Source organism: Grammomys surdaster, unplaced genomic scaffold (assembly GCF_004785775.1).
Source record: "Grammomys surdaster isolate TR1022 unplaced genomic scaffold, NIH_TR_1.0 145, whole genome shotgun sequence".
NCBI classification, from domain to species: Eukaryota; Metazoa; Chordata; class Mammalia; order Rodentia; family Muridae; genus Grammomys; species Grammomys surdaster.
Genome location: NW_021604603.1, coordinates 4,756,534 through 4,776,448, shown reverse-complemented (window position 1 = coordinate 4,776,448; position 19,915 = coordinate 4,756,534). Strand labels below are relative to the sequence as shown.

The following is a 19,915-nucleotide window of genomic DNA, read 5'->3' as shown; positions in this document are numbered from 1 at the left end:
TGTTTGGTCCTCCAGATGGCGACAAAAGAACTTGGTTTTCCAGAAAAGCTTGGTGAGTGAGTGGCCCATGTCCAGATCAGTGGCCAAGTAAGCGTGGAGTTCCCCGCTCGGCCCTGAGACCGGAGCCCTTTGATTGCCATAGCTTATCATATGTTGAGTTCCAGTGTCAAAGTGGGATATAAAAGCCCAGCCAATCGCTCGTGCCCACGTGCCATACAGACCCTGGTCCTAGGCCTGCCCTAGGTCCCCACTCTGGCCAGGGAAAGTGGAGCAAAACGAGAGCAGGAGGAAGAACTTCTCGGTTTGGGGGCAGTAGACATGCAATGGAACCTCGGAAAGAACAGAGGAGACGGATGCTGAAGAGGATGCTGGAAAAGGCTGAGGTCAGGTGTTGCTTCTCCCACACAAGGGGTTGGGGGCTGGAGTTGAATCTGGATTCATTAACTTTAATGAATCATTTGCTTTCTTTGAACCTCTCCACTCCGCCCCTGCCCCGCCCCCTTGTAAAACGTAGGCGATCGATGGGGATAGATCTTCTCTATTACTAGTTTTGGCCTTCCTTGGTTTTAGAAAGTTAAAACCCGCTAGACCCGTGACTCCGGGTTCAGGTGCCTCAGTCGGACCGCAGAACTCGCGGAGCCGAAAGGCTTCTGCGAATCCCTCGAGTTCTGAGCTCAAGCATCCGCCCCGCACCTCGGCCGGGCCCGGCACCGACCGTCGCGTAGGGTGGGGCAGGCGTCCGTTTCCCTTCTCCAGTCTTCTCCTCTGACCTCTGCAGCCAGCCCCAAGTCCAAGCTTTAGGCTGCTGAAGAGCAGAAGAGCCTGGGACACAGTTTTCCTCGAGGTGGCGCTGCGCTCCCACATCAGGTTTAAACGCACTTAGAAATGATTATGTCATCCCAAGCCTAATGGGCTCTGGGTGGCGGAGAGTTGGGGAGTGTGTGCCCCAGTCCTCCATCCCCGCCTAAATCGTGTTTCCAGTTAAGTAAACATACAAACAAACAAACAAAAACCAAAAAAGCAAAGGTGAAAGGTTCTAAAGGAGTTTTTAAGTCTGGAGATTGGCCTGGTGTGGTAGCACATACCTTTCATCCACGCAGAGGCAAACAGATCTTTGTGAGTTTGAAGTTAGCCTGCTCTACATTAGGAGTTCTAAGTTAGCCAGGACTACATAGAGAAGAGGAAATTACACACACACACACATACACACACACCACTAGTTCTGTTTGGCTTCCAATGACATTGTGAAAAACTATCACTGGTCCATTTTTCAGCAGCAGAGAGGAGTAAAGGTCTCAGTCCTGTCTCTTATTAGCCATGTACGCATGTGCAGGTGATTAATTCTATCTACAAACCAGTGAGGCCATTGGCTTCACATCACAGAGCTGGAAGGTAAGCAGAAGCAGCTTTAAACATCTAGCTAGTGCTCTGTACCATCAGATGCAAGCTCGTGGGCTTGGCTCCAAATCCCACTCTTTGAGACCTGGGAACCAGTGCTGGTATCTCTCCTCCCCTGGGCCAGCCCATTACTTAAGCAGTAGAAGATGGGTTGGGAAGGAATGGGATCAGAGTGTATCCTGGGATATGGGTTGGCCCTCTCTGATTATAGCCAGACCTACAACAGCTATCCTACTTCCTTAGGGAAGTGGGACCCCACCCATATTCCAATGGCTTTGCTCTCTGCTACTGAAGGAAAAAAAGAGAGAGAGAGAGAAAGAAATAGAAAGAGAAAGAAAAAAAAAGGCAGAGAACTTGTCTGTGACCCAGAACCAAGATGGCAGTTTCATGGTGGCACAGTTATCTTCAGGCCAGTAAGCCAGAAAGAGATCATGTCAGGGATGGAAACCAAGGTCTCCATGCTAGGCATGGGACCTGACCCTGAGTTTCATCCCTAGTTGGAACAGCATTCCATGTACCCCCAGTGATGGCTCTGTCTCCAGCGGGGGCGTGCTGGGGGTGAGAGGTACCTCCGACCATAAGTCACACTGGTGTAGGAGCTCTCCTCCCTGAGTCACTCTGACTCACTCAGCCTTCCTTGGCCTGTAACTAGTGTGAAGCACTGGCCCCACGCCTACAGTAGGAAGAGTCACGGAATGATCATCCCTGAACGTGCCTAATATAGCCATCCCAAGGCCCTGTGTGACTCTCTGCCCCTGAGGACAGCTCTGGGCACACATATGAGGCAGAGAGACTGACTGAGGAACAGACCTGGAACCCCAGGTCAGGAGTTTGTCTCAAGAGTTCAAGCTTTCCCCCATACTGCCCTTTCTGCAGTACATGGACTCTAAGGATGATGTCTACGATCACCTTGAATGGTTTGGCAGGGACCCTGAGCTTCTGGAGGCCTTCTAGGGAACCTGGGTGAACATTAGGACCATTAACACATGAAAAAGGTGAGGTACAGCCACTTGCAGCTAAAGGTTTGTATATATTATCAAAATCTTATGGAAAAACAGATATATAGCTATTTATACAGCAGCAGGTGATGTGAAAAAAACATCTGCTTTGGCATCAACCCTTCAGGTCCAGCTGCCGCGCCTATCTGTCTTTCTACTCCCAACTGGAGCCCACCCTCTCTCAGGCACTGTCCAACCATGCCCGCTGCCCAGGCATATCAGATGGAGGTTTGTAGCATCCCCAGCCCTCTTGCTCTGCCTTTGGACTCCCATGTCCTCCGTCCTTCTACCACTGTCCCATAGAGTGCCACTGGCCCAGCAACTTTGCCCCAAGGGCTCCTCAGAGGCCTGAATCCTGGCCCTGGAGGCAGTGAGGCTGGGGGTCCATATGTGGTCCCTGGGAGACATCTTTTCTGCATCATAAGCCTTTGGCAGCATGCCTGCTACATGGGCTCTGGGCAGTGCCATCTTCTCTCTGTGACGTGCGTAAAGAACTCCTCTTGTCCCAATACTTCAGCTCCAGGTTTCAAAGCAATTTTTGAAGAGCCTCAGAGACAAGAAAAGGAAAGGGAGAAGAGATGAGGTGTCCTCCCTCGAGCATGGCCCAGGTCTCGAGCTCTCCCATGGTGGATAGGGACAGCTGCAACAGCTCAGCCAGGGTGGGGTGGCGGGGGTCTGTGTAGCCCTGGGACAAGAGTCTAGACAGTCGTGGCATTTACCAGTGCCTGGCTGCCTGTCCTATTGAAGCAGCTTGGGCACCTCTACCTGTAAGGCAAAGCAGAGATGGGTTAGCTCAGGGAGTCCAACATGGTATCCTAGAGTTTAACTCACTTTCCTTCCCTGCAAAAGGACACTGTGCGAACACCTCAGGATGTGTCTGTGGGGTGAATGTATGTGGCATTGGCTGCAAGGGAACATTTTTCCTTTCTGTGAAAGCCAGATGTCAGTAAGCAGCCTCTGGATCACAGCTGACTTCCCTTTATGCTTTAGTCTTTAGTCACAAATGCTGGTGAGGGAAGCCAAATGATTCTGGGCTCTGTCACTCATGTGGGACTTGCAGGGAGGCCAGGATGTGAGAATCAAGAGACAGTCCTGTGTCCAGGGCACTGGTAGTTAAAAGAACTACCAGTTAAAGTCTGTTCCGTTGAAGAATGATGAAAAAAAACAAAAAAAACAAAACAAAACAAAAAAAAAAACAAAGGCCACATGCCCAGGACCTATGGCAGCCTTGCATATATAGAGGTCACGTCTCCTTTCCTTGGGGAGGCGGGTTTCACTCCAGGCAGAGAAGGCAGAGAACTGGGAGCATTAAAGAAAGCAAAAGACCTTCCTTCTAAGAGAGATGAAATGGCCTGTTGGAGGCTGGATGGCTGACAGGCCCTAGGAGTCTGAGGCCCTGCAGCCTGACATGGGCTCCTCTGTGTGTGTTCTCTCTGTACCCTGCCTTCTCCTACAAGCCTAGGACTGTCCCCAGCCCCCTAGCCAAGTCCACCACCACTTACCTTCTTCAGCTGTTTAAGGTTGCTGGAACGGATAGCAGCCAGGAGCTGGTCACGTGAGTTTTTCTCCTGGGCAGGGAGCACTTTGTCTCCCATCTTCCTCTGGGTAGCTGGCGAGAGTGAGTTCTTTAGATTCTCCATGATAAGGGGTGGGGCCAGTGGAGGGGGAGGAGGAGGCGGGGCTGCTGGAACACCTGCTTTCTTGGGTGAGTTCTTTGGAGCGGGCTTTGGAGATGTCTGGGGTGAAGGTTTGGGGGAGCCCTTGGCCAGAGTCCCGACTTTGGGTACCTCCAGCCGGTCCTTCTTCTCTCCACTGGCTTCCTGGGCCTGCTTTTGCTCTTGCAGCCGTTTCTGTCGCTGCTTGTCCATGTTTCGGCTCAGCAGATTGGTAACAGTCATCCGGGGTCCAGCCAGCTCAAAATGATAGCCCAGCTTGAGCAGGGTGGTGTTCTCCTTGAGCAGCTTGGCAATCTCCATCTCAGTCTTGCCCCCACAGATGTGCCTCTGGTTGTGAAATCGCAGCTCTGTCAGCGTATTGTTCTGGAGGAGGGCCCGGAAGATGGCCAAGATGCCTTTGCCAGTGATGTGATTGGAGTCCAGGTTGAGGCTGGTGATGGTCTTATTGGCCTTCAGCATGATGGCAATGGCAAAGGCCACATGGTCGTCAGCCCGCGTATTGGCCAAGGCAAACACCTTCACCACAGTATTGAACTCCAAGGCCTCAGTAAAGCGGACTAGGATTTCGTTGGTGATGCAGTCTGAGTTGTTGACGTTCACCTCGGTCATCTCTGGGTCGTTGCTCTTCACTTTCTCCAGAGGTTCATCAAATATACTGGGAGCTGCTTCCTCTTCTGCTCTGGCTTGCCCATCAGAGGGCTTGCTGGGACCACTGGGGGGCTGCTTCTCTGGAGCTTTGGGCTTGCTCTCTTCCCTGACTCCCTTATCAGGTTGATTTTCTTCGTTCTTAACTTTCTCATCCTCCTTTCTCGAGTCTCTGCCCCCACAGCCTATGCCCTCATCCTCTGGTTTCTTGTTCTCACTTGACTCTTTCAGCCTCCCGTCCTCCCGGCTCCCAACTATGTTCCTGCTCTCTGCTGTTGGCTTCACCTCCTCTTTCTTCTTGTCTTTGTCTCTGCTCAAGCCTGCGTTCCTGACATTCTCTGTCCTCTCTTCTTCCTTCCTCATGGAGGCTGCTCTTTCTTCTCTGCCATCCTTCCCAGCCTCCTTCTTGTCCACCGCAGCCCTGACCCTGCCCTTGTCAATACCCCTGATGACCTTCTCCTCCTTGGGCTTCTCACCCCCTCTGCCACCATCGGTCTCCTCTCGATCCCTGGAGAAGCTTTTCTTTAAAACACCCTTCTTCGGCTCCTTGCCCAGGTTTGACTCCTGTCTGGAGTCTAGGGCCTTTCTGCTGGCATCACTGTCCTTCTCCTCTCCGTTCTTGGCATCTGTCTTCTTTCCCACTTGCTTGCTTTCCTAAGAATTCAGAAAAGAAAAATAAACATGCAGAACTGGCCACAGAGGGAGGGAGTGCATGCATGGACCAGCCAGAGAGGGCTTGTCTAAGTGCCCTTCTGAAGGACATTTAATTTGGGGAAGATCGGTGGCCTTCCTGGGTTGAGTTCTGTAGAGGTAGGACTGAGTTCTGGCCTCAAGAGAGCAGACTGACGGGCTGGAGAGATGGCTCAGCGGTTAAGAGCACTGACTGCTCTTCCAGAGGTCCTGAGTTCAAATCCCAGCAACCACATGGTGGCTCACAACCATCCATAATGAGATTCGATGTCCTCTTCTGGTGTGTCTGAAGATAGCTACAGTGTACTCATAATAAAATAAATAAATCTTTTAAAAAAAAAAAAAGAGAGCAGACTGACATCAGACTCATGGCCTTAGATTTGGGCCATGTGCACCTAAAAACCTGCAGATATCAGCTCCTCCACAGAGCATCTTAGACCTTTTCAGTCATGGGTGAAAATTTAGTTTCCTGGTACACACATGGTAAACTGAGGAAAACCACTTTTGCCAGAAAACTACTGTCCTGTTTAATATCCTGTTTATAGTGTTAAATGCTTATCACTATAGTTTGTTTGCATTTATCTTTTTTTTTTAAGACTTGTTGGGCTGGACAGATGGCTCAGGGATTAAGAAAGCCCAGGTTGGGCAGGCGGATTTCTGAGTTCGAGAGTTCGAGGCTAGCCTGGTCTACAGAGTGAGTTCCAGGACAGCCAGGGCTACACAGAGAAACCCTGTCTTGAAACAAACAAACAAACAAACAAACAAAAAAAGAAAGCCCAGGTTCAATTCCCAGCACCCACATGGAATCTAACAACCGCGTGTTACTTCAGATGCCCTCCTTTGGTCTCCTTGGATACCAGGCATGCAAGTGGTATCCAGATATACACGCAGGCAAAATGCCTATACACATAAGATACCATAAAAATATTTTATAAAAGACTTATTTATGCTGGGCAATGGTGTCACACACCTTTAATCCCAGCACTTAGGAGGCAGAGGCAGGTGGATCTGAGGCCAGCCTGATCTACAGAGTGAGTTCCAGGACAGTCAGGGATACACACAGAAACCTTGTCTCAAAAACAACAACAACAACAAAACCAAATGAAAACAATGAGAAAAACAAAATGAAAAGAAAAAAAAGCAACAAACAAACATATGTGTGTTTGCCTGCACGCTTATATGTACACCACATGCCTGCAGTTCCCACAGAGGGCAGAAGAAAGCCTTGGAAGTAGAGTCACACAAGGTTGTGAGTACCCATGTGGGTGCTGGGAACCCAGCCTGGGTACTTTGTAAGAACAGCCAGTGCCCTTTGGTTTTTTGTTTTTGGAAAGGGGTGGGGGTTGGATGTTGAGACAGCTCACTCTGTAGCTCTGGCTGTCCTGGAACTTGCTATGTAGGCCAGACTGGCCTCAAACTCACAGAGATCCACCTGCCTCTGCCTCCCAAGTGTTAGGATTAAAGGTGTTCACCACCATGCCTGCCTGGCCAAGAGCACCAAGAGCTCTTAGCTACTAACCTTTCTCTAGCTCCAAGTTTATGTTGTAATATACATTAAAGAAGGCGGTAAGATGGCTCAGAGGCAAAGGCACTCACCATGCAAGCCTGGTGATTTTTTGATCCCTAGATCCCATGGTGAAGAAAACCAGTTCCTAAAAGTTGTCCTCTGAGCATGTGTGTGCATACTCATGTGTGCACTCACAAGCACACACACACTAATTACAACACATTAGATACATTAAAATGTCAGTTAGCTGACTCCTTGAGTGTCTGGCACCCCTTGCATTCATTCTGCATTCATAATGAGTGTTTCATATCCTTCTGTCTAATCCAGCCTGTCCCCTGGGGGAGTCAAGGGCTTCGGATAATGACTTTTAAAAGTGTGGTGTGTGTGTGTGTGTGTGTGTGTGTGTGTGTGTGTGTGTTACTAAGGATCAAACCTATACTAAGGATCAAAACATGATAGGCAAGTACACCTACCACGGAGCTACACCCTCAGCTGAAGCCAATACATTTGCAAAAGGAGAAAATGTTGGAATGATCAAGATAGAGTTGGTAATATTTTATTTTACCAACCAAGGATATTTCTAATTTCTATTCTCTGTACCACTGAATGAACATATATGCATATACATACATACATATGTACATACATGGATACATACATGCATCATACATACATACACACACATCCTTAAAAAAGGAACTAATTAATTAGGCAGACATAATAGAGGTGAACTGTTCCATCAACTGTGTGTCTTCCTTAACAGTCCACAGTTTTGTCATCTTTATTGTTTAGTAAGGATTTTGATAGGGCCAAGCATGGTGCCACATGCCTCTAATTTTAGTACTAGGGAGACAGAGGCAATCAAATCTCTTGGGAGTTTGAGACTGGTTTGAGACTGGTTATGTAGTGAGTTCCAGGCTAGCTAGAGCTACATAGTGAAATCCTATCCAAAGAAGAAGGAGGAGGAGGAAAAGGAGGAGGAGGGAGAGGAAAAGGAGGAGGAGGGAGAGGAAAAGGAGGAGAAGGAAGAGGAAAAGGAGGAAGAGGAGGAGGAGGAGGAGGAGGAGGAGGAGGAGGAGGAGGAGGAGGAGGAAGAGGAGGAGGAGAAGGAAGAGCAGCAGCTTTGCCAGGGACAAGTTTCTCTCTGTGCAGAGCCCTGGAAACCACTAAGGGCAGCCTACCACAGTTAGGATCTAGGACTCTGTGACTCCCTACTCTGATTACAGATGCTGCGATGTTGTCTGGAGAGGCCCTGAGATGGAATCAGCTTCAGGTGGTAGAGACTTGAGTGTTCCAGGCAGCACAGGCCACCCAGCACCTACACAGGCCACCCAGCACCTACACAGAGCCCTCTTCTTTCCTCTGCAAGTCTATGCCCATTTCAGAGTGCTTGCCTCTCGTCCCTACAGGAGAAGCAGAGGGAGCAGTAGATGACACAGGCCGTTTGACTGGATGTAAGATGGAGAGTCAGGAGCAACTGTGTCACTAAGGGATGCGTGTGAGATCTTTTCCTGCACTTTTTTTCTTTTTTACTATAAAGAGATCAAGAAGGGCTTCTTTCTTTCAGGTGTGACAATAGAGTGTAGGAAGAGGGAGAGGCAGGGTTGGAGGAGCAACAGTCCATGGCACTCTCTGGCCATGCAGTCCTTCTTTACTCCCACCCTTCCCAGAGGGGATAGAGAAGAGGTTTTGCCTGCATTGTAAACACCCTTGTAAGGACCAGCCAAGGTTTTTGTTTTGTTTTGTTTTATTTTCTTCCCATAATCACAATAGGCAGGCAAGGGTTGGAGGCTTGGGAGACAGGGCCTTGGACTGTGCCCCTTTCTACCTTAAGCCCAGGGAATACAGCTGTACTGTGTGTCACTGGAGCAGCATGGTGAACAGAGCCCCTTTTCTCTCACTCTGGCTCCCAGGGAGCTGAGTCTGGCCCATCAGATTACCTGGGGCAGCTTTCCATTTAGGGCTCCTTTATAAGGGACCTCCTTAGGTTAGCCGGGGAATCACTCCGCCCATCCCACCTCACTGGGCCCTAACACCTTCCTTTCATTGCAGGAACGTGGTGGAGAGGGCTAGCTCAGACAATGCCTTGAGCAAAGCTCTGGAGCTCTGACTTGGGACAGAGCCTACTACCTTCTTTTCTCTCTCTGTTCCCCAGATTTGCCCAGCTACTGTTCACTGCTCAAACACGTCTCCAGACGCCCAAACTGCTCAGGTCACAGGCTTGCCTTCAAGGGAGGCTGAGCTCCACAGAGAGGATAACCAGCTGGACTGGGCAGGCTTACGCAGTCTGGAGCTCAGGCCCAACTGTCATCTCAATAGCCACCATCAAGTCAATACAAGAGTATTTCCTGCCTGCCCCATACACCTCTTGCCGGAGTGCCACACCACCTACAGAGCCTCACAGATCACCCCATCCGCAACCCCTAACTCAGAACCCCCTAAGTAAGACTTGATCTTTACATTTTAACTTCTCTTCCCAGACCTCTCACATCCTGACCTTTGACCTTATCAGACACCAGCTGCCATGCCTCCAGTTATACCCCTGACCTGGGGTCTAGGTTGACTGAGATCTACCAAGAGGTGTGTGCCAACCCTTTAAAAAGAACCAAATGTAAACCAGGCTGAGGGGGTGGGGGTGGGGAAAGGTTGATTAATCACTGCTTTCCTCCAAATAGCCAGGAATGAATGGGGCTGTGGCGTGTTGGAGCAAGCTCAGCCCTGGGAGCTCAGACCTTGCCTTAAAAGGAGAAGGAGCACAGACTGCTCCCAGGCCTGGGATTCTGCAGAGTCCAGCTCCTTGCACATAGCCAAGCCTCCTCCTTATGCTTATCTGAGAGGGAGTCTGGGCTGGTGGCTTGATTTTGTTTTTAGGATTCATGGTGTGCATCCGGATGGTCTCCACAGGTTATTCTTTTGCCGGTGTTGGCTATCTCTAGACCTTACCTGACCTTTCATAATTTATAGCAAAAGGAGTTTAGGTTAAATGTAACAAAGAACCCAAGAGGACGAAGGTCCATCAGCCTTCAGATGAGGGATCTAGGTAGTATGATCGTTCCTTCTGGGAAAAACTTAAAGGTTACAGGAAGCCCAGAGGGGTGGGTCTGGAGTCTAGCTAGAGTCACACACAGAGACTAGACTATGGAAAGGATGACCATAGAGAACCTCCGGTGGCCTGTGACACATGAAGGGACCTCTCCTGGGGTCAGAGGTGAGAAACGACTCCTCACCTGTTTCCTCTAGGCCTATGGCCATGTGATGGTGTCTTGTTTGCTAAAAGCAGCCCTGAGGATTTCAGTGAACAAAACAGCTTTGTCCCCATCACCAGATACTCTTGAAGCTACTTCCTGTAAAGTCATATCTGATTACAGTGAAGCCACCATGCCAACATTTCCAGTTCCAACAGCAGAGGAGAGGACAAGAGAGGACAGGAAAGAACAGGAGAGGTTTGTCTATTTGAAAGTCCATGACATGAGAGCTCACTGAAGACAAGAACCAAGGGCTCTGTACTGTGGAGCCCTGTTAACTCAGGCTAACTCTAACCTAGCTATCTCTTTCTTCACCTGATGATGAGGAATCTCCTTGACCCCACACGGCTGTGAAGAGCAAGTTTGTAGACGGTCCCTGGAAAGTTGCTCATAGGAAGCCTGGAAGAGAATTGCCTTTGCTTCTGAGGCCCCTCTCCAGCACCTTGCCTAGATGGCAGGGATGCCTGCAGTGACCACCCTCCTCAGCTGGGATCCCACTGCCTCCTATTTAAGCACATCTGCTTCTTCCCCCATCGAGATGAGGCACCAGAAGACTCTCCAACTGGAAGCAACAGGATCGCCCCAGCCTGAGCCCTAGATTGGAGTAGTGGCTCTGGGTCTCCCACTCTGCCTTTGTTGGACGTTCTTGCCAGGCCTTAGCAATGTTGGTGTTGACCTTGGTTGTCTGTGGATTGTCACAGCACGGGGAGCCTCAGTGTAGAGAACTAGAGCATGGCAGGTCTCCTCTTGCCTTTTGGCTGCTTCCTCCAGGATCAAGGCTGTTCTTTCACCAGCAAAGCAAGAGAAGCACATGGTAGTGTCTCCTAGTCCTGCTTGCAGAATGCAAGCCCCTCGCCACTTCTCCATCCTGGTCCTATACATTCTCTCAGAACCCCAAACCTTGGTCCCTTGCTCCCCCACCCCAACTACCCCATGACTTCCCAGTCAAGTCCCCAAAGCTGCCAGTGCCATCTGTTTGCAAAAGGGAGGGCAGAGAGGAGCTGGCTACAAATCCCCTGGGAGAACAGTTCCCTTTCAAGCTGGCGTGAAGGGCAAAACAGACACCCCAGCCAGGGCTACTGGGGATAGAGGGAGTGAACTCCCTCCAGGCTCCTGCTTCATTCTACCTGGAGTGACAGTAAAGATTCCAGATTCTCCTGATGGCCTGTGGGTAATGGCCCTGAGAAGTACCACTACTGTCCTAGAAAGCCTCTGCCTCCCATCAGCACTGTCGGGAAAACTCCAGATTGTTCTAGAAATGTTCTTTCTTTGGAGGTATGGAAGTCCTTTGGTTCTGCATACAGTTGGTCCGTGTGCAAACTCCACATGTGTCTCTATACAGTTGTGTGGTCCTCTAACCTCTTGTCCCCTGCACAACAGAGCTGGTCCCCTGGGATTCCTCACCTAGTTTCTCAACTGGTTGTGTTCTGGGGCCAGGACTCAGGTCAAGGTCCCCTGCCAAGAAGAGCTGGAAAGGAGACACATTGTGACTATTCTGAGAGCCTTAGGAAAAATGCTCACTGGAGCCAGGTGTAGTGGAGCCTGCCTTTGATCCTTGATCCCAGCACTCAGGAGGCAGAGACACGCAGAGCTCTGAGTTCGAGGCCAGCCTGGTCTACAGAGTGAGCTCCAAGATAGCCATGGCTACACAGAGAAACCCTGCCTCAAATTAAGAGAGAGAGAGAGAGAGAGAGAGAGAGAGAGAGAGAGAGAGAGAGAGAGAGAGAGGCTCAGTGAAGCCATGATGACATCATTAGGGTCCAGTCCCTTGTCCTACTTGAGACCTTTTGTCCCCGAAAGTGTTTTAGAATTTTATAGTAGGTAAAATTGAACACTTACTCAATGGCCAAGAGAACTATAATTTGATCTTTCCCATGGAAAAAGAAATGACTACATCTCAGACTCCAGGAGCCTACTAGGAAGCTGGGATGAGACCAGGCTGCTTTGGGAAGGGTTTCCCATCCCCATCACACCCCAACTGTACAGCAAGCCCTGTGAGAATTAGGGCCTAAAACAGAACTCCTCACGTGGACCTGTGGGCTTTGTCGTCATCTGCTGTGGGGCTGCAGCGCTGCCCCTCACGGGCTTCCTCTCATGGAGTTTCATGTAGGTTCCGGTTGATCTCAACTCACAGTGTAGCTGAAGACAACCTTGAACTTCTGATCCCCCTGCCTCTACCTCCTGAGTGCTTTGCCACATCTGGCTCGGGGTGTGCTGTAGCTCAAAGGGTCTCGTGCATGTGAGGCGAGCGCTCTACCAACTGAGCTACACTGACAGACAGCCTTTCCCAGTACTTTCTGAGCCTGCAGAGGACTCCTTGCCTGGAGAGCTTTCAGCCCCTAGGGTGAAAGAAAGGGAGAGGATGGGGTACGGGATACCTGGCAAGGCATTTCCACTGCTTAATAGCTCCCTGGGTGCTTGCTTCTGATGACAACCAGGGCATCATCCTCAAAGAGTCCTCAGGAGACTGTCAGAAATGGAAGTGTCAGGCTCAGGCAGACCCTCCACACATGACCCTTCTACAGCAGAGATTAGCTATGCTTAGCCAGCCTGGGTACCTGATTGGGAAACTTATACAAACAACTTGTGTGTGTGTGTGTGTGTGTGTGTGTGTGTGTGTGTGTGTTTCCCTTATCTACAAAGGCTTCAGGCCATTAAACACAGCTTTTAAAAAGCTCAGGGCATTCAGAAGGGTCATGCTGAACACCCAGGTAAGCCTGCCTACCTGGGAAATGATAAGCTGAGTGGCCAGGCATGGATTTGGTAAGAAGACCATTTTCTTCAAGGTTCTGGGAATGGAACCCAGGGACTAACAAATACTAGAGAAAAGCTTTATCACTAGGCTACCATGCCAATCCAGATCAAACCATCACTGGCCCAGGGCAGCCACGGTGTCCTGCTGGCATCCCAGTGTCCTGCTGTGGTCAGCCCACTTGAGCAACAGTGGTCTGGGCTCTGTGGGTGGAGATGGATGAGGCACAGGTCTCTGCAGAGTCAGGATGCTGCACAAATGTCAGCCTAGATGCTCTAGCAGGGACGCAAGCCCTCCTTGGATTTCATGTCTAAGTGAGAGGAGGGGCCTTCCAGGAGGGAAGGACCAGGAAGCAGCCATCATCAGAGATGGAACCAAGTTCTGATGTCCATGTGTTCCTAACTGCCCACCATCAGGAATGGAGCCACAGCCCAAGGCCCTCACTATAGACTGCCTTAGTCTGTCATGTTCCTGTGTTTGTTCCGTACTATTTCTCCACGAGACACTTTGAGGCTAAAAATGCAATGAGTAGTAATGAGAAAAGCAGACTTGCAGGAGGAGACCCAAAGGAAATGTGGATGGTTCTGCAAGTGAGCTGAGGAACAGGCTGGCGGAACAGCATGGCGCCTGACAGAAATGAGCTGGATAAAGTCCTTTGAGGAGGTGACATGCCTGGAGCAGAGAGCGAGACAGGATAAAGTGGATGAGGAGGCTCCATGCTACCAGGGATGTGGGGCTGACTCCTGAAGGAGAAAGAGGCTTGGTAAGTGAGTCCCACTGTGGAGAGGGGTCCCTCTTGGGCTTCACTTTTTTGTTCCTTCTCAGCGCCCCCACAACTTTGCTCCTTGGCACAGGCATTTCTCAGTCCACCTTCACTGGGTCTCAGTCTTCCTGTCACCCAGAGTCAGTATGAGCCTAAACCAAGGTCTGTTTTGGAGAAGTCACCCTAGCCAAGTTCTTCCCCCTGTACCACTGCCCCACAGATGCCTTTCCTCCCTCCCTTGTATTAGCCCCTTCCTCTCCCTCTCTGTCTCTTCCAGTGGATCGGGGCCTCTAAGTACATGTTACTAGTTACTGGCTGCCTGGCACACAGCATGGGGCACACAGCATGGGGCACACAGCATGGGGCACACAGTAGCTGCTTAACAGTGGTGGAGTAAGTGAATGACTCATTGAGAGGATGATGTCTACTAACTGAAGCCAGATACTGGTGTAGGAGATGAAGGCCAAGAGAGTCTGTAGGCCAGACATAGTGGTCCCCAGCACTTGGGAGGTGGAGACAGGAGGATCAGACATCCAAGGCCAGCCTCAGCTACATACCAAATTCTAAGTTAGCTATCTGGGCTATTTGAGACAGTTTTAAGGGGAAGAGAGAGAACAGAGAGCAGAGAGAATGTACAATAAAAAACTAAAGCCAGTGCTGGTGAGCAGTGGTGGTGCACACCTTTACTCCCAGCACTTGAGAGGCAGAGGCAGGAGGATCTCTGTGAGTCTGAGGCCAGCCTGGTCTACAGAGTGAGTTCTGGGACAACCAGGGCTATACAGAGAAACCGAAACAAACAAAAACCCTGAAGCCAGTAAGATGATCTACTACATACAGGTGTCACCCTCAACCCTGGGGACCTGAGTCTGATTTTCAGGATGTGGTAGAAGGTGAGAACCGAACTCCTGAAAGTTGTCCATATGTGTTCCTATGTGATCTCCATATGTGTGGCATACATAGCACACTTGTTCACATAGAAAACAATAAAATGTAATAAAAGATTTTTTAAAGGTTCAAGGTTGGGGAGATGGCTAAGTAGTTAAGTGATTAAATGGCTGCTTTTGCAAAGGACCCCGGTTCAATTCCCAGCACCCACATGGAGGCTCTCGACCATCTGTAACTCCAGTTCCAGAGGCTTCCTTAGATATGGTGCACATGCACACATGCAGTTACTCACACATACACGTGAAATAAAGTCAGCAAAATCTTCAGCACAAATCAGACTTGAAGGGTGGATCAAAAAAGAGGACAGGAAGTCGGGTAGGAAGGAAGGGGATGGACAGAAGTCATGGGAGGCATGAATATGGTCAAAACTCACTGAATGAATTTCTTAAAGAACTGACACAAATACATAAGCAAATTTTGAAATTCAGAACCAGAATACAAGTCAGTGACTACCAGAAGCTCTGAAATGCTACTGCCTTTGTGCCTAGGGAGGCTGTAGGTCTGAGAAACACGTTCATTAGCTCTCTCAGCCTGGTCTAGAGTCTTGAAATGTAGCCCCAACTAACCTCACATTCAAAATCCTCCTTCTTTAGCCTTCCAAATGCTGGGAACACAGTGTGCATCGCCGGTCCTGGCTCAGAGCCACAATCCCCAAGCCTTACTCTGGTACTGGTTAGGCCCAGTAGAGGTGACCTGCTTGTATGGTTGATGTGCCCAGGGCAATCTGAGCCAGGGGTAGGATATGAGGGCATCCTTCAGAGGGGCCGGGGGTGGGGGAATGGATATGCACAACTCCACTCCATCTTGAGAGATACTCAAGGCTCTGCCCAGCCACTCACTCTCCCATAAGTGACATTCAAGGACGGACATTCAAGGTCCAAGGTATAAGGTCCCTGATCAGTCCGTACCTTCTGCAGAACTATAGGATCTAGGTTTGGACTAGGCTAGTCCAATGCCAGGTGGGCATGTGTTAAGATTTTCTGGAGTCCACAAAGAGAAGCCTCCTTGCTTTTGTGGCTTCTTTTCTACCCTCTCCTGTAACCTTGAAGACGGCTCAAGCAGAGGAAGGCTGTAGAAGCCAAGAGGCAGCTAAGCCAGCCAGGCTAGTCCCCAGAGACAGCCCACCACTGATGTTCCTTAAAGGAATGCAATAAACAAGGAAGCCTGTCCCACTGAGCCAGAAGTGGGAGACTGGGAGGAACTGACGGCCATTTTATTCTCCATTTTTATCACTTTATCCCAAACGACTGTGCAGCTAGAAAGAGACCAAGTTTGTTTTCCAAACCAAAGTTTTTTCAGCTTCAGGCTAAGATCTGTGTCGGTCTTAGTTAGGGTTTTCCTGCTGTGAACAGACACCATGACTAAGGCAGCTCTTAGAAGGACAACATATAATTGGGGCTGGCTTACAGGTTCAGTCCATTATCATCAAGGCAGGAACATGGCAGCATGCAGGCAGGCATGGTGCAGGAGGAGCTGAGAGTTCTACATCTTCATCTGAAGGCTGCTAGTGAAAGACTGGCTTCCAAGCAGCTAGAATGAGGGTCTTAAAGCCCACACCCACAGTGACACACCTACTCCAGCAGGGGCACACCTTCTAATAGTGCCACTCCCCGGGCCAAGCATATTCAAACCACATTGCCCAAGCTCTATCCTCCATTAGTGACTTTTTCTAGTGGCTTTCCTCTGGGCCACTACTCTATAAATGTCATCATTCCAAAGAAAGCTTACTTTTCTCAGTCTCACCCAGCCCATTACCAATACTCTGGTTGTTGGGGAATATGTAAACTGGAACAACACTTAAAAGCTAGGTACACAGCTGTAATCCCAACACTGGGGAAGGAGGAGGATCACATAAATTCAAGGCCAGTCTAGTCTACATAGCAAGTTCTGGATCAGCAGGGCTACAGAGTACGACCCTGTCTCTAAGAACCAAACAAAAAGAAGGACATGTAAGTTCTGCTAAATGGAGGAAACCCCCCAGGAAATGTGGACATCTCAAAAATGTCAACTCATCATTTCCTTTCTCTTTCAAGACAGAATAACCCTGAATATACTAAACCATCCTGCTGGCTGGTTCAATTCATGAGGGCTTCAGTGAGGCAGCTACAGGGTAAGTCAACTGTTACTTCCAGTCTAGTTTCCATATGGGGTCTCCTGCAACTCTTCACAGTTGCTGGAATCCCCCCCCCCTTCTCTCTCTCTCTCTCTCCTTTAGTTCCATTCCCCTCTATCCTCTGCAGAGAATCTCCTCTATGTTCCAGAAAGGATCAAAAAGCCCACTGTAGGATTTTCTAATGTCCTGTGTCACACTTACAAACCCCTCCTTGCTCCTCTCTTTCCCCCTCGCCTCCCCATCCCCCCTTCTCCCTGTCCTGAGACCCAGGCTAAGCTTATCATCTCTCCTCCCTTTGGAATCCTTCTTCTGGCTCCTCAACTCTCACCATCCACATGCTCACAGCCCCCTGTAAATCAGGTTTCTATTTCCAACCTACGTTACTATCCAAGATCCACCTGGCCTCTAACTACAGAGAGTCCCAAGTTTTCACCGAAGACCAACACAGTCCTGCCTCCCCCTCAGCACCCGGCGAGGGGCAGGGGGACTGGACCACAGAGGTTAGTTTCTCCCAGATCGCTTCCCCCTCTTGTTGCCAAAGCAGGTTTCCATCTTTTACATTTTATTTTACTTACTTAAATACTATTAATAGCTTGCACGCATCCGAATGATGACATACCTTTCAGGAGCAGGTTTCATCCTTCTCCCTTTACATCCACTCCTGGGATGGGATTCAGTTGCTTAGGTCACCTGACAAGTGCCTTTGCCCGCTGAGCCCTCTCACTGGGCCAGCATCTCTGTCTTTTATTCCTTGCCTTCCTTAATTGTGTAGGTAGCATTTGGCTGAGGACCAGAGCCTCCTTTTAGCACTCATCCTTCTCTCGGTCTCCATCCATGGTTTTCTTTTGCTTTAGTGTTCTCTTCAGCCTCCCTCAAGGTGCCTCTTCCTTCACTGAACACACTAACAACAGTGTTGCCTGATCAAATTTCACATTCCTACCCTCTTTCCTGGTAACTTAGCCATTCTCAGGCGTGTGTGTGTGTGTGTGTGTGTGTGTGTGCTATTTTATGTATATGTTTTTTAAACATTTATTTCATTTTTTTGTTCATGAACGTTTCACCTGCATGTATGTATGTGCAACATCTTTGGGAGATCCGAAGAGGACTTCTGAATCCCCTGGAATGTACTTACAAATGGTTGTGAACCACCACGTGTGTGCTAGGAACAGACTCTAGGTCCCCTTGCAAAAGCAACAAGTACTCTTAACTGCTGAGCCACCTCTTCAGCTCCCCGCCCCCCTTCCACCCCCTTCACTTGTATTATATGTTTCAATGCCTGGCAAAGCTCTGTCTCTGGGCCACATAGCACTACAGATCCAGAAGCTTGTACTTAACTGTTTAGTGACCATCTTGGTTTGTGTACCCTAAACACCTCAAATCGTGGACCCATCAGCTCTTGCCTCCCTACCTACTGTGCGCCCCACAGTTCCTCTATACACCCAGTGTTGGGCTCTGCTGGTGAAGGAGAGGAGAAATGGTGGTCACGTGGATCTCTCCGTACTCATTTTCCCCTTCTGCCCAACCAGTGGCCCAAAGGCGGGAGGCTGGAAAATGATCCTATTTCATACCAGAGCTCTTTATTCCCTCATCTCCCCATACAGGTCAGATGCTCCGTAACACTTCTCTTGGTCCAGGCTACCCTTCCTCTCATATGGTTAGGATGACAGCCTTGTCCCCAGTTTTAACCTTGTCCCCAGTTACAGGATACTGCAGCCACTAGGCCTTTCTGAGGCACATATCTCTCAGGTCTTTGCCTAAGCATGACAATGGCTCCCCAGCTGCCCTCAAGTTCAGATGTAGATGCCCAGCCTCCTCCCCACCTGGCACTGACTAGGGCCCTTTCAGGGCCTGCCTATCCTTCCTCCCTGCACCCATAATTCCCCAGCTCTGCTCTGCGAGCAGCTTAGAGACACTAGGCCTTTGCAGGGCTATTCCCACCCTTTCCCAAGCTTTTCCCTTTGATTCTTGGTGAGCTCTGGCTGGTAAAGAGAGGGGAGTCAGTCTAGACTTGTCATTCAGGGCAGTACTTTGGAATATGACACAAAGTAACAATGTCACTGTTTCTTTTCCAACCTATGTTTAATATCTGAAGTACTTTTATGATGGGGGAATCTCGTCAACAAAAAGTCAAGCTATTCACTAAAACAGAAAATTATCATTGGATAGCTTAATCCATAAAAAAAATAAAATAAAATTTGGGAGTTGGAGGGATGGCTCAGTCAGTTAAAAGTTCAGTTCCGCCGGGTGGTAGTGGCGCACGCCTTTAATCCCAGCACTTGGGAGGCAGAGGCAGGCGGATTTCTGAGTTTGAGAGTTCGAGGCCAGCCTGGTCTACAGAGTGAGTTCCAGGACAGCCAGGGCTACACAGAGAAACCCTGTCTCAGAAAACCAAAAAAACAATAAAAAAAAAAAAAGAGGTAGGAGAATCACACATCTGGAGCTAGCCTGGACTACATAGGGTGACCCTGTCCCAAAACACAAGAATTGGAGTTGATGTTAACATAAATTCAACCTGCTTTCACTTTCCAGATAATTTCCTGGTATATGATGCTGTGGGATCCTGAGGGAAATGGTCTTCGTTGGCCACATAGGCAAGAGACCAGATATGCACAGATGGGCATCTGGGCCTGCCTTGCCTCTGGAAGTGATGGGGACAGAAGCAGTTTAGGAGAGACCAGGAGTGATGTACAAGCTGGGGTGGCTGAGCTCTTAAAACATGTCATCTGTTGACACACTCTGCTAAAGGGGTTGGGGACCCTTGACTGCTTGAGTCTTGAAGAGTCAGGATATCCAATCAGGGAGTGTTGAATGGGGGAGGTGACCTGGCTTGGAGAAGCAATTTTGCCAGAGTCACCAGAAGAGAAGGCAGGTGGGAGAAAGTGTTCTCCCCCTGGCCTCCCTCCTTCCACACAGCCTCTGTGGTCTAGGGCTAGTGAGACGTGCAAGGTGAGGTGTGGATGGGCTGGCAACCTTTCAAGCCAGCTGTTCTGGCTTCCATTTGAGATTCGTGAAAGGGCTATGGCCTGGGCCTGCAGTCTATGTGGCAGACTTTCTATGTCCTTGGAGGGGCAGCTCCATTGTTTTGCCAACTGCTCTGGTGACTCACACTGGGAAGCTTGTAGCAAGCCCCATTTTTGGAGGAAATCTCTTTGGAGAGACAAACAAGCCACTTTAGCACTCAGC

General features: G+C 49.5%; 1 protein-coding gene across 1 annotated transcript in view; it reads right to left on the bottom strand.

Moving 5' to 3' along the window:
• Nucleotides 1–2,408: 2,408 nt before the first annotated feature.
• The window catches only part of Lmod1 (leiomodin 1), a 39,180-nt gene continuing 21,673 nt past the window's right edge, over nucleotides 2,409–19,915 (bottom strand). Inside the window, exons 2-3 of the mRNA XM_028764726.1 lie at nucleotides 3,899–5,371; nucleotides 2,409–3,161 (exon numbers count right to left, since the gene is read on the bottom strand). Of these exons, the coding sequence (XP_028620559.1) occupies nucleotides 3,135–3,161; nucleotides 3,899–5,371 (1,500 nt within the window). The 3' untranslated portion in view covers nucleotides 2,409–3,134. The remainder of the gene's footprint in view (nucleotides 3,162–3,898; nucleotides 5,372–19,915) is intronic.